Source organism: Callospermophilus lateralis, chromosome 10, assembly GCF_048772815.1.
Source record: "Callospermophilus lateralis isolate mCalLat2 chromosome 10, mCalLat2.hap1, whole genome shotgun sequence".
Taxonomy (NCBI): Eukaryota; Metazoa; Chordata; class Mammalia; order Rodentia; family Sciuridae; genus Callospermophilus; species Callospermophilus lateralis.
In genome coordinates, this window is record NC_135314.1 from 64,498,613 (window position 1) to 64,513,591 (window position 14,979).

The window sequence follows — 14,979 nt, forward strand, 5'->3', positions numbered from 1 at the left end:
CCACGTTATGGATTCCTATGTTTTCTACCAAGTGCACACAGCACTTTTATAAGCAAACACAACATACATGTATAATAAGATTCAGCAGTTATAATGCCAATAAAAACTTTTAAAAATCCATTTAAGAACAATCAATTTCTATCACATGGACTTAGAAAAATCACACATACATGGGGGGAACAGAAACATCTCCAGGATGTTTTCTTATAGGGTACCGCATGTCCTCTTCCCTGCTTAGCCATGAAGTGTGGCAGCCTGAAAGGCCTGTCCTGCCTCACAGGACAGCATCCAGGAGCATGGGGTTGGCCCAGTTCTGTCACGCAGCCTGTCACAGACCAAGACTCCCTCCCTGACAGCTCCCCAGCATCCCCCAGACAGACTTCCTCTGTCAAGGAGAAATGGCTGAGGTCTGAACAACACCATGTGCTTGGAGCTCAAATGCCTGTTTGTCAGCCAGAGCCGCGATGAATTCTGAGAACTGAGGGGTGTTTTCAGGCCCAGAGAAAATATCAGTTCGCAAATATTTGTTTTCCTGGCTTTAGAGCTAGCTTGCCATGCTAGAGTTCCTGTAGGTATGTGCCTAGCGGAGCTTACTTTGGTTAAAAAACAAAACAAAATCAATAGCAAATGACAGCGGAAGGAGGGGAGGATGGTGATGGTAACTAGGAGCCTGCTAACAGTCACCTCCAGGACTGGAAGCTGGCATTAGTTTCTGGGAAATAAACACAGAGCTCAGACAGAAGGGCCTACGCATGGCCCCTTCCTGGGCATCTCAGGGTGCCACCTGCCTGTATCACGGCCAGCTCTCTTGGCAGCAGAAGGGATGGGCAAACGAGGAGACAGAGGACATGATCAACCGTGGGGAGTAGGGGACCCAGGGGAGACGGAGGCACGAGGCCAGGGACATACCTTGCGGTGTTTCACCACATAGTAGAGGATGGGTGCCCGGCTGCTGCCCTCGTGCCGAGGTCGCCACACCAGCTCGTATGAGTCTGTCTTGGAGGTCCGGGGCGAGCTCAGGATGATGGGGGCCTCGGCAGGAACCACTGACCCCTTCTCTCCTGGGCACTGCAGAGAGGCAGGCTGCACTGATGTTGGGGGTCTGAGGAGACCCGGTAGTCCCCTCAGCATCTGGTCAGGGCTGCCAGGTCTGGAGGGTAGTGCAGGGGGTGTGGCAGTGGCTGGTTTATCATCCTTCCAGGGTCTCAGGGTCGTGCCTGGGGACCAAGCAGGAAAAAGGAACAAAGAGAGAGACAGTGTGTGTGTTAGTGCCCCTGGTTACCTTCCAGGGAGAAAACTGAGAACAAATAAAAAAGACCTGAGGCCACCATCAGCCCACTATGTGACATACAGACAGGCTCTGTGGAAGAGAGGGCCAGAGTCCCTGCCCTGCCATGTCCCACTACCTGGCCCAGGCCTCTTGCTGCAGCTTGGGGCTACAGACAAGCATCTCTGCAACCTGCTAACTCCCAGGGTCCTCAGGAGGTGCGTCTTGAGAGAACGATCTCAATTTGCTCCTGAGACATGGAAACCCTGCACCTTTCTTCTCTGGTCTATCAGGGGGGTGGGGACATGTCCCTTCCCTGTGGGATTATTATTATTATTATTTGTGTGTGTGTGTGTGTGTTTCTGGTGATGGAACTCAGGGCCTCATACTTGACAGGCAAGTGCTCTACCACTGAGCTACACCCCAACCCTTCACCATAGGATCCTAACACCAACACAGAGTGGGCCTTTTCTTTCTCTACTGAGGTGACCTGGAGACTACAGACATGAAGGAAAAGGAATGCCCTCTGAGAATCTGGGAGCCATGAGCCACAACAATACCTTCCAGAAACTTCCACAGACTCTGCCAGTGCTAGCCTTCATTGCACCTGATCTTTACCACCATGGGAAAGTGGCACTTTATAATGTTCACAAAGGATTGTTTTATTTATTTATTTTAATTTAACTTTTTTTAATTTTAGTGCATTATAGTATACATAATATATATACATGATAGTGAGATTCATTTTGACTTATTCATAAATGCATACACTACAATTTTTTTCCATTTCAGTCCCCAGTAACATCTTCTTTCCTCTTTTCCTCCCTTTTCTGATCCCCTTCCTCTACTCTATTGGCCTTTTATTTATTTATTTATTGGTGCATTATAGTTATGTATAAAATTAGAATGGAATGTGATTCATTCATACACAGATATAGCAAAGTTTGGTCAATTTTATTTTGTTTTTTAAATTGTTTCCTTGGTAAGTTTCATCTCTTTCATAGGAATGTTTTTGAAGGTGGGTGTTTGTCATGTTGCTCCGAGTCCCCCATGTTATCTAGCCAATGCTGACATAGTAACTGCCCAGCCACTAGAGTCATCAGTTGGTAGGAATGAAGCTGAGGAGAGACCTGCTTTTCTTTATTTCCATGGAACCTTAAGATCCCACAGATTCTGCAAGCTGATAAATGCACTTTGACTTATTAATAAGTTAAAGTAAATTTGAATTGACAACTGAAAGCCTTCTTCATTTAGTTTAAATACTGGCTTTCTAAGTTGAACTTCATTTGAGAAAATGGTGTGAGTGCGTTCAGCTGGAATCTCAGAGCCTCGGGTTGCACTCACCTGGCCTGGAGGTCCTCAGCTGGACCACAGCATGGGCACTCCCAACTTCATTCTCAGCCATGCACTGGTAGACACCTTCGTCCTCAGGCCCCACACTGACCACACGCAGGGCCTTGCGGGACAACCGAAGGCGCTGGCTGGAGGTGAGGGGGACGGCGTTCCTCAGCCACAGCACGGAGGGTGGGGGGTTCCCGCGCACCTCACAGGTGAGCTTAGCACTCTGGCCCCATGGGATGACCAGCTGGGACAGCTCCACAGTGACCTCAGGTGGTTCTGCAGGAAAATAAGAGCAGGTGTGGGTAGGGTTGCATCTTCTTTAGGGCCAGACAGCCTGGAAGAGGATGTGGCCGAGGGGCTACCTTCTTCCCCAGGACTTTGATTTTTCCTAATGGGTAGGAGTAAAGGGAAGGAAAGATCCACTTCTCCTCCATCAAGTCACAACAGAAAAGGGACTAAAGAAGGCCCAGATCAGTGGGCCCTTGCCCTAGCACGGAGAATCTCCAGCTGTGGTACACCTCCACCACTCACTGTGGCCTTCCAAAGACTAACTCTCTGACCTGGAGTCATCTGCTTCTAGAAAGACCACACAGACCAGAGAGAAGGTCAAGGCCTAATGAGGCACTTACCAAATACCTGGACGTTGTAGAGAATGACGGCTGCGCCCGGCTCCCCCACCCCATTGCTGGCCATGCAGCGGTAGGTGCCCGAGTCCTCCTCACTGGTGGTATCGATGAGCAGGTTACCCAGCAGGAAGCGCGTCTTGTTGTAACCAGCGACACTGGACCCGTCCTTGGCCCAGGTGACTCGAGGGGGTGGGATCCCGCTAGCCACACACTCCAGAATGAGGCTCTGGCCTTTAGTGACAATGACAGTCTGGGCCTCCAGGGGGTAGATAATGCGGGCAGCCTCAGCAGTGGAGCCTGGAGGAGCAAGGAGGGGAAGAATGCAGAATGTGTGGGACCTGCACTTGCTGCAGACAGTCACCTCCAGCCTGCCTCTGGGGAGCCTGGCCCCAGGAAAGCCCCAGGGAGCATGGATTTGGATCAAATGGCCCTTCAGAGACTTATGACCTATAACCTATCTATGTAAGGCAGGGCAGACTATGTAATTCCTTATCAGAAACAAGGACTTCCTTCTGCAGAGAACACAACTGATATGGTACCACTAGGTGTTGACAAAGACAACGGCGAGGAGAGTGAAATGATTTAAATAGTGGGAGAAATTTTTCCTGCTTGACCTCAGTCAGCGCACCCGGAGTCTCTTCCTCAAGTGCCCTTGCAGTGTGAGCATCCCACTGAGCCCAAGGGGACCCACTGTTTAAGAATACACATTTTTCATACAGCAAGGTCCCCAAGTGCAAATCAACAACTTTGTCCAGTGCTCAGTGAAGAAGCAGTGATTTTTTCAGTACCTGGGGAGAAGCTGCCCAGAACTTACTGGAAGACATGTTGCTTTCCAATGCCCTGCCTTCCTGGGGGATCTGGAGCTTATGGACTCTGTGATTTTGCTTTATTGTCAATCAGGGGCAGATCTAGGTTTCAGAAACCTAAAACTTCTGCAGTTTGGGAGACCCTTTTTTAAGAAAAAAAAAATATAAAATTACAGATAAAAAATTAGGATAAAATGTAGCTTCAATAGCTTCAGGGAAAATCCTTCCTTCTCAGGTGCTGACCCTACGGACTAGCTCTAGCTGGGTGTGGTGGAGCACTCCAGTAATCCCAGTGGCTTGGGAGGCTGAGGCAGGAGGATGGAGAGTTCAAAGCCAGTCTCAGCAACTGACGGAGGTCCTAAGCAACTCAGCGAGACCCTGTCTCTGAATAAAATATAAAAAAGGGCTGGGGATGTGGCTCAGTGGTTAAGTGCCCCTGGGTTCAATCCCTGGTTCCAAAAAAAAAGCTACCTCCATGTGTGATGTTACTTCACTGAGTCTCTGAAACCCTAGAGAAGCACTCAGAAGAGGTAGCTGTTTTTTCACTTTAATGGAGGTACTGGGCAGACGGAGGTGCTGGGCACAACCCAGCATTGCAGAGCAGAAGGACAGGCCTGGGAGAACACTAGGTGGGCAAAGCTGGTGTGCAAACACTGTGTCAGCTGCTGAGCACCACCACCTTCCTGGCACACACATCCTAGTTGATCCCACTTGCGTAGCAACAGTGAAGGAAACTTGTCAATAGATGGCAGGAAGGAGATGTCCCCCACAGTGTTCCAAAGTGACCAACAAGCCCTCCACCTGCCTGAGCAAGAGCCCTGGGTAGGGAGGGAAAGGCACTGGGGCTGGCCAGAGACAAAAGGACCCTCGTTGGGTGCTGGGTGTCCCACTGGCCTTGTGGCCACCCCTCCACCCACAAGCACACAAAACTGGACCTTGACTGTGATGCCCCCAATTTCTGACATCCCTTCCCAGCTTTGCCGGTCCCTCCATCAGTGATACTCCCCACCCCAGTAGGTGAGCCTGGCCCTTACGGCGCACACGCAGCCTGTCGCTGGAGCCAGAGGTTTTCACTTCCTGGGTCACGGGGTTGTAGGCAGCGCACTTGTACATGCCCTCATCCTCCTGGCTGGCGTTGACAATCTGGAGGTTCCCTGATGGCATGATCAGGTAGTTGTCTGTAGAAATGGCAAGGGAAGGGGGAGATGGGATGAGTTTGGGCCCAGAAGATGACAATCTGCAGCTCCTGAAGAGTAAGGAATACAGGGTGGAGGACACAAGACCAAGCCTAAGATGCATGCACCATAAGACCTTGCACCAAGAGGGACAGAAGTGCCAGGGTGAGAAGCTCACTGACCAGCTAATGGCTGGTTGGCTGCCTTCCAGTTAGGGAGCATCTGTGGAAGAGTGTTCAAGGGAACTGGGGGAGGGTAGGAAGAATACAGGGGTCAGACCCAGGCTCAAGCTCTGATCTGCTGGATACTAACCATATGATCTTGAACAAGTTAATCACCCTCTTGGATCCTGTTTGCTCTTTCGTAAAAAGACTTAATGCACACTGCCTCAGAGCCACTGTTAAGAATTAAAGGGCCCATGTGCACATGGGAGAGACATGGTAATTTCTGCAAGCCACCAAGAAGGAGGGAATTGACTTTGGAACTTCGCAGGAGTCTCTGTCATGGTCACTGCTCTGAGCTACCTCACTATCGAATTTCTGCTGTTGGAGAGGAATATGCAAACTCTCAACCACTGCCCTCCCCATTGCTGCACATTGCTAGTTGTCTGCTCCTGTTCCTGAGGTGCCATGGGGTGGGCCTGGCCATGTGTTCAGGTTCTTTAGGCAGGAAGCAGATTCACAGCTTCTGGTCAGCTCAGGAACTGGGTGCCATTCATCTTCCTGGCAGGCAGAGCACTGGCCACCATCTCTGATCTTTGTCTTGGTGGCCTCTCTGGGGAGTCATGGTGTCACCAAGCCTGCTGCCTGCCTGCTGCTGGGCCACCCAGGTGTGAGCTTAGGCAAGTGCCAGATGGAGTGGCACCTCCCCTAGGACTGTTGCCAAGCCTCAGCTGGGGACATAGGGATTAATACTCTTCTCCTCTCAGTCTCCAGTTACTTGTAAGTAGTAGGATTAGGGTTTCTAACCTATTTCAAAAATAGCTTTCTACGTTTTCTATAATGAACATATATTCCTTTTATAACCAGAAAATCTATAGAGCACTATAAAAGGTGCATACTTTGAGCAGGGTCACATCATGGGGTTGACTTGGCCTCCAGGGCAGAGATGTTGTAGGAAGAAATGACCTTGTCTCGCCTCTCTGCTGGCACTTTCTGAGCATCTTGTCTATTAGGGTTTATGAGGTTGAACTGTGTGGCCCTCATCACTGCATGGGTGTTCAATGTGGACCAAAGGGTCGCCTGCCCTGGACCTGCTGTCACGCCCACTGTGGCCTGAGGTGTGGCTGCCAGGACAGCACAGTACTGGGTAAATGGGAGAGGAATGCCCATTCCACTGAGGAGGTTGCTGTATGGGGAACACTCGGTTTGTTAGGTGGCCTTTCTCTGTGTGTCCAGTGGCAAGGGGCTCACACAGCAGGCGTCTGGAACAATGTGCTAAGCGTCCTGATCAAATGACAGCAGCTCAGCAAAATCTTCCAGGACCTCAAAGGTTGAAGAAATTCTCCATGACAGGAAGAGGCCTTCCATAAGGAAAGCTACCCCTGTGGGGCCCCACAGGGCTAAACGTCGAGACAGAAGACAGCTGGCCAGCCTGGTCATGGGCCTTGGGAGGTGGCAGCAGCTGACACAGTTTGGTTGGGTAGGGAGGGTTCTGGCTCATTTGCTCACCTCTGGAGGCCTCTAGCCACTCTTGCTTGACACTGTACCGGACCTGGGCTTTTGGGTGGCTCTCAGGCAGGTGGCAGGCAATGACTGCGGTGTTCCCCTCATCCACTTCAATCACATGCTGCACATCTAACTTGAAGTCCTGGAGATCTGTGGAGAGAAGGGAAGGTGCTGGTTAGACCTCAACAGAGGAAAACGATAGGGTGGCTGGTGTTAGTCATAACCAACAGTGCAGAACTGCACGCTGGGTCTTGGGGGCAGGGTGCTGAATCCTGTCTGAGCATCTTTTCTATCGGGAGTTATAAAGATGGACGGTGTGGCCCTCATCACAATGGGCATTCAACTTGGTACACATATAAGACAATATACTGGGGAAGTACAAGGAATTATATCAGGAAGTGTCTCCAACAGACCGGGCTCTTCTGTGACACTGGGACTTGGTGGTGAGTTGGCCCTGTTCTTCTGCACTGGACATGGGTCATAGTCAAGGCATAAATAAATGTCTGAGCACAGATGTCAGGAGGCTCAGCCAACGGCGATGGAAGAACATGATGAAAGAGAATGTTGAAGCCTTTTCTCCAGTTCAGTTGAGAGCAGCTTTCCAGGTTCTTCCTCTCAGATATCCATAGTGAAGAGCGACAGGCCCAAGATTTCCACTTGACTGCCAACCATGGTTACAACCAGAAGGCCGATTCCTGCTCACAGGAGCTACACTCCATGTCATGACTAATCCATCCTGGGGCTGTGGCTGGGACTCTGTGGATGCCCTAGGATTCCCCTCGGCACAAAAAGGGATCTCTCAGGACAATAGGCAACACCCCAGCATGGCTTAAAGGCAGTGGCATGTGGGGGAACCCAGGGTCCTGACAGGAGGCTGCTGTCTCTGGCAGCCCCCTGGCCATCTCTTCTATCTTGGCTCTGTGGTGGGAGGAAGACTAAGAGCTAAACTGGGAAAGGATGGAGATTCATCTGGAACAAGGGCAGGATGTTTCCCAAACAATCTGAGAGTCCAAAAAACAGTTCTCTCTTTGTATGAGCCAAATGACTGATGTTGCTGGACAAAACAGGGGCCATTTGTACCACAAAACCACACTCCAAATTGGAAATTTGGTTTTCAGGAATGGAGCTGAATTTGTTTTAAGAGAGGAAACAAAATTAATGGAGTATAAAGTAGGAGAGATGAAAATCGTTTATCTAGACTTTCTTCATCATGGTCCTCAGAGAGCCCTGGAAGTATCTCTCAGAATGCTGACCACACCAAATTCTGCTCAGCCTGGAGGACTGATAGCATCAGCATCAGGGCTTACTGCAATTTCACTGCAAGACTCCACCTGCCTATTTGTTGTTTCCACCAGAGATCAGGAAAAGGCAACAGGAGCAGGCGGGAATCGGGTTTCTCACAGAAGATAATTACCAAAAACAAACAACTGTCACCACAGGTGAGCTGTGTTCAAGGTATTCAGCGAGGTCAAAGAGGCTTGTGACTTGATGGAACTTTCCAGAAGCTCTCAGTCAAGCCAAGCCAGCACAGGTTAGATCCTCCTTTTTCCCTGAAAGGATTATTGTCATTTTGATTACAATGTTGACTGTGAACTCCTTAGGGGCTGGGGACCAAGCCTTGTTCACATGTGCGTCTTCTGAGCCTGAAACTCAGCATGACCCAAGTAGACAATAAATGTTCACACTTGGAGACGGAGCCCCACCAGTTAGGTACGAGATGCCCATTTAAGCAGCCTATGAATCCAAATTTCCTATTTGAGTTTGGTCTATGTCGTGAGCTCAGGGACGAAAGCCTAGTACAACAAATACAAATGTTTCAGGAACAGTTTATCAAAGTGTGGCCAATAGAAGGAACAGTTTATCAAAGTGTGGCCAATAGAAGCTATTTCGAAAACAGAATGTTTCTTGAGAGGTCACTCCTACAGTCACAGGAAAGAGGTGAAATTGTACACCAAGAATATATGCTATTCATAAACAGGGTAGATGACGGACAGCCTGGCTTTCTTCTGTTGCCCCATTTCGCCCTGCAGGCAGAAAGAGTGCCACCTATAGGCCAAGGTGAGCTGTCTTAGATTCCTTCCTGTGGATGTAGGGCCTCCTGGGCTTTGAAATAATTATCTCATCATTATTTAATTTTGTGTGTGTGATGTCTGACCCTGTTATAAGTGCCTCGTGGGAAGCCTATTACTTTTGGACTGCACACCCCAACCCTAAGCAGCTATGTGGGACACACAGCAAATGCTCTTCAGATCCTTCTGGAATGGAGACATAGTTCAGAAGGCTAAGCCGAAGGCCAGCTTCATGGGCATTCAAGCCTTTGGAAAGGGTCAGGGCTTGATTTAATACTCTGCTGTCTCCATTTTAACATTCTTCATCAGGTTTGAACAAGGGGCCCTGCATTTTATTTTTGCACTGGGCCCTGAAAATTATGTAGCCCAATTCTGATGGAGTGAGTCTCTCAGCCAAGACAGCCAAGGAGATTTCTCTCTGAGAAGATGAAGATTTGGACTACGGGAAGCGGGCTGGAGAATCAATGCCTTCTAGCTAAATGTCAGTAACTTTGCTTTTTTAAAGCAATTAACTTAAAAAAGAAATGCTGAGGTCTTAAACCTCTTTTAGGCCAGTGTGTCCTGTACCTGCTAAGTCAAAAGGCTTCTCACAAAGCAAGCTATGAGTGACTGACTGTGAGCTCAAGGTATCTGGAAAATTCCTCAAGCACTGAGAAACACTCTCTTCCACGGTCTAATAAATTCAAAGCTACTCCACCAAGGGTTGTTGTTCTTTTTATCCCCTCTTTTTCTTTACCTCATTCCAAGGAAATTTGCCTCTAGCAAGAATGTGCTTAAACCTAACAGATTATTTTGCAAGATGTGAGCAACTGAAAGGAGTTTGGCATCAGAATGCCATCTCCATTTTAATGGCCCCAGGCTCCTGCCTACTATACTTGAGGGCTAATCCAGGCACGGATCATGCACTCCTCTAGGGGCCCACCTCACAGACCCCATGCTAAAAACACTGGGCCTCCTTAAGCCCCTCTTGGCTCTTGTTGCCTCCTCTGACAACTGCTAGGGTGGAGACAGAAGGCTGTGCAGTGGGGGAGGTACAAAGCTGGGCACCGGTCAGCTATTCTCCCCGACAGCCCCTCTGTTCTGATGCCAACATGTGTGCAACAGCCCATGCAGACAGGACCCAGGACACCCCAGCTGGGCGTATAGATCCCCACAAGCGCCCACTGGCAGGCAAACTTTCCTGGCTTCGAAACAAATAAGCGGCAGTTTGGTCCTTGGCTGTGTCCCCTCCCTGTGCCTCCTAAGCTTAAGCCTTAGCTGTTGCTTAACTAGACAAACACTCCCAATTTGGCTGCTGGAGTAAAACTTGAGTTTCACTAAAAGGATCAAAGACAAGAGTAATGAAGTGATGTATGTTCTAAAAATCAGAGAGCTCCTTTCCTAGTGTTTTTGGACAGGAAGGAGGCCAGAGAGGGGTGGAGACTTCATGATCAATAATGGCCTAATCAGCCATCAGATGGGCAGATGCAGAGAGATCCAACTGGCTGCATATGAAGGAAAACAGCCTGTTCCCAGGCCCTTGGCTCTGCAAAGTCAGTTTCCTGGCCGAGTCCTGGCTGCACAGCAAATGGGCCCTTTAATTACTGATGGGGTTAGCTGGCCTCCGGGCAGCAGAGAATGGATCAATTTTCCTAGGAAGTGGTTTGAAAGGACACCTGTTCCTTGCCTATTGGCTGGGGTATTTGAGAAATTTGTTAGAAGAAAGTTTTTGCAATTTTAAGCCTCTCACCTTTCCTCATACCCCTCTTGCATCTTGCCTCTGTGCATTCTCCCTGCTACTTCATTAACTTGTCCACATTAATCAAATGCCATTGGCCACTCTTGTTGTTTCTCAGTTCCCACGGGCCAAAAGTTCTGGTCTTCAGAGCCACCTCTGGGTTCACAGGCCCTCTTGTCACAGAACTTGGTGCTTTCGGAGAAAGGCCATAATATTTTAGGCTCTGTACAGAACCCTGGCTGGGTTCCTTCTCAAAGCTCAAATTCTAAAGGGAAAATGTATCTTCTGATGTCTCATTGGCACGTACTCCAATGCCAAATGCACGATACAGGGATTTATTCAAACACACATCATATAATGTGCTTCCTGTCACATTTAAAGGGTGCAAAGGACATACATATTCTTGGCTATAGGGGAAAAAAGAGAGCAAATAAAAGACTTATAGATCCATGTGGTATGGTGGTCCGTACCAGGATCATACATGAAACTACAAATGGACAAATTTTATCTTGTGTCCCCTTGAACTTCTTTCTCGCCACCTTCTGGTCTCCATCCTTCCTTTATTAATAAGAAGCGAAAGAAGAAGAAGAAGAAGAGGAGGAAGAGGAGGAGGAGGAGGAGGAGGAGGAGGAGGAGGAGGAGGGAATAGAAGCAGCTCAATAGATCTACGAATTAAGTTACATATTTAATAGAAGATCATGCATTCTCAGCACAAATTGTCAAATCTTAATTGTAGGCTTATCTCCCAATTTTAGTTCTTACATGTTCAGTTATAGGGTATATTGGATATTGGTTCAATGTCCCCAGTGTCATCCATAAACCTAACAATCACTTTCAAGATATTTCCTCATTCAGTCTTCTCCCTGTGTCCTCTCTTAGGCTGCAAATCAAAACTCTATTTTGTTGAGGCAAAAAGTCAAATAATATGGCATCTTTGGCTGCATGTTGTAGGGACCCTCAATATTTCCATCTTGACAATTCTGGTCTTTTGGCCAAGCAGGTGTTCTTGCATATAGTCCTGTCTTACCCTCCTTCCATGTTCTCAAGGATTGTGAGAAAAGCCTGCACTCATCTGCTGAAGTTTGAATGGGACCCACCAGATTATGGGCACTGCATGGGGCTCATTTGTTAATGCTGCCAGGATGGCTCAGCAGCCTCAAGGCCATGGGCAGGTTTCTGTGCTGATGGATAATTCTATTCCCCAGCCCTCATGGCCTCCAAGCCTTGAATTGTTCCTGTGGCAGCTTGCTATATCTATGCTGATGTTACAAAGCTCAGAAAAATTTGGCCTTAGTGGAGTGCAACCCGGTAGCATGCTGATCCTCTGGTTCTTCTCTGCACCTCAGGCTCTTTTGGAGAGATGGACCACATGCAGGGGAAGTCAAGCTTCTGAGAGATTTCTCAGGGTGAGCCCTGGCTGAAATTGGCAGGCATTGGCACTACCTCACTGTGTGGCTTCTGGCAAAGCAGGGCTTCCCTTATGCCCTGAATGGACAGACAAAGAATTATAAGCTGTTATCAAACCCTAAGTCACCTGAGGAATCATGGCTTGGCATGACCCTATAGCTAGTCCTTGAAGAAAAGTACTCTAAAAATGGAAAGCCACTGAGGATGTGGGGCAACTATAGAAGCAGAGTAGATATACAGCTGATGGAGCTCAAGAAATCAAAGATCCTGGCACCTGAAGAGTGGACAGGGTTCCTACATCCTGGGCAAGCTTGTCAGAAGCTGCCCACTTGGGAAAGTGACTAAGGCTTTTACTTTAGGGGAATTGAGCAGCTCTGGCTAAAGTTAAACCTAATTGCCCCTTCACAAAGCTGGGCCAAACCAATATATTGTGTAGTCAGCATTTGGTACAGTGTAATCCTCTAAGCATCATTGATGCCTTCATTCAGCCAACCAAGCACTCAGAACTGTCGATTGCACCAGGCACTGCAGAAAATATAAAGGAGAAATACCTCTCAACCTCAGGGAGCTTTTAATCTAATGCGAGACAGACAAAGAAAACACAAGACAGGATGCAATCATTCACCAGAGCTGTGCCCACCAGCATGGTCCCCATCTCCTTCACCAGCATAGCTGCCTAAGCCAGTCCACTATGATCAGCAGAGAACTTAGAGAAGAAGTTGGCAGAGTGAGTACTGCTCCTCACTTCGCAGATGGGACAGTGGATAAATTCATTTACTGTCTTTGAGATTTTTTTTTTTTTCCTGCTGGTCCAATTGCACAAATAATTTTGGCTCCAAACAAAGCTCTCGCCTGACAGTCATGGAAACATGACATGAAATTTCTCAAACACACTTTCTGATGAAAGCAAGACATACTATACTCTCTTTTATTTAAATAAAACAGTTTCCATGGGGAGGGTAAAAAATAAAACAACTTTGCAGATGCCAAACATATTGGTTGTCAAATCTTGTATTTTTCCTTGCTGTTGAGGTGAGGTGTCCACCCAAATTTGAATGGTGGGAGCAAGCTGAGAATGGAGAAGAGATGAAAGAGTCAATGTGGGGATGGGATAAAGGCAAAAAATTGTCAAGACAGGAGACAGGAAACTGGGTGGGCAGGGGAGGAGACCATAAAGGGAGAAGTGTGTGAGGAAGAAGAGAGAATAAAAAGAATATATTTTGCAATGTCATTAAATGATTTGCAATAAGCTGGCCTAAGGTTTCAGGAATTTCTTGGCTTGAACCAATTAAAAATATTTAAAAAAAAAAAAGACATAAGAGAACAAGAAATGTGATTAATCCTCAAAGACAAGTCAAAGATGGAGCCCTGTCTCCACTGAGTCTGGCAGCCAGATGAACAGTGATGATGGCTGTAGACCATCTTAGACTTCAGTGCTGCTGTGAGGTAGGGCTGGTTCACAGAGCTGGGAGTTTCTTTTGGACTTAAGGAATGAAATGGTTTGAAAAAAAAAAATACACTGAAGAAAGAGAGAAGGAAAAAAAAAAGATTTACTTGCCAACAACCCACATCACACATATTTCTCTGATCATCTAAATATAAACTATAAACTTTGCAATGGGAAAATTAATGTGAATCCCGGTGGTCCGGACTCATCGGAGCCAGAGCTGGATCCTGGCACAGCCTTCGGCAGGGCTGGCGGCCTGCACAGGAAGAGAGACAGGAGAGAAATGGAGGCCATGGAGCTGGGGAATGGGGATCTTTGGTATATCCTTTATAAACAATTCCAGGTGGGAGAGGCAGGGCCACCGTCCTGGGGACAGGGGGACCCATTGGTGCCCACTTTTTCTTCCCACACACCTGGGAACTGTGACTTCCAGTAGCAGCAGCAGTGTGCCAATTCTGTCCGCCATGATCTTGTCATGGTATCTGCCCTGTGATCATGTGGCAGGACATACAGCCAGTCATGGACCTCTCTTCAAGGTTCCAGAGGTTCCTCTGAATTTAATTTCTTTTTGATACCTTTGACGCTTTTCTAACATCCATCAATTTTTACAAACCCATCTTCAATCTATTTGTATTTTCAACCTGTTTACAGGCTGAGTTACTGCTTCTTCCTTTCTTATTTACTTCTTAAAAACCTTTACTACATCAGAACTTGGTGAAGAAATCTTGACATTTCTTTTCACTACCTGCATGCCCTTCTTGATTTTGCAGATTTCAAACACATTGTATCAGGGAGCTTTCCTCTTCCTTAACATATATCCAAGGCCTACCATGTGCCAGGCGCTGTGTAAAGCCCCATGGACAGATGGGTAACAGTGGCTCCTGTCCTGGGGCAGAGACACCCCGGCAAGGGAAGGCACTAGAAGTAAACCCAGGACATGAAGGAAACCAAGAAGAGACCATAGTCCAGACTTGTGAAGGTGAGGGGATTAAGATAAGGTTCCTGGAGAGAATTAGTAATTCAAGGGAGGTGGGAAGGAATGGAAAGAGGAAGGTGCCATTCCCAAAACAAAGGGAAAGAGCAGGTGGGAGGGGGGCTGAAAGCATCCTGCCTAGGCTTGAGTTTGCCTCTAAGATTCCTGGCGTTCACCAAATGTTTTAACTGGAAAAAAAAAGAACAGATGCTCACAATTAAGCACAAGTCTCCCTATAGAAAAATATGAGGGTTGAGGCAGGAAGATGGCAAGTTCAAGGTCAGCCTTAGCACCTCAGCAAGATCATCTCTCAAATGATAAATAGGGCTGGGGATGTAGCTCAGTTGTAAAGTGTCCCTAGGCTCAATCCACAGTATCAAACAAAAGAAAAGAAAAATAGGCTATTTTTGCCTCAGCATTTTTTTTTTTTTGTGTGCTTTGACTTACTTCATTTTCTCACTGTTACGTGTTCCCCTTTAATTTA

General features: G+C 47.7%; 1 protein-coding gene across 6 annotated transcripts in view; it reads right to left on the reverse strand.

The window, feature by feature from the left end:
* The window catches only part of Boc (BOC cell adhesion associated, oncogene regulated), a 78,537-nt gene that overhangs the window by 11,461 nt on the left and 52,097 nt on the right, over positions 1-14,979 (reverse strand). For all 6 annotated transcript variants that reach the window (XM_076868220.2, XM_076868219.2, XM_076868223.2 and 3 more), the window contains 5 exons: positions 6,886-7,032; positions 5,075-5,218; positions 3,238-3,531; positions 2,612-2,884; positions 910-1,217 (listed from right to left, as the gene is read on the reverse strand). In XM_076868220.2, the coding sequence (XP_076724335.1) occupies positions 910-1,217; positions 2,612-2,884; positions 3,238-3,531; positions 5,075-5,218; positions 6,886-7,032 (1,166 nt within the window). The remainder of the gene's footprint in view (positions 1-909; positions 1,218-2,611; positions 2,885-3,237; positions 3,532-5,074; positions 5,219-6,885; positions 7,033-14,979) is intronic.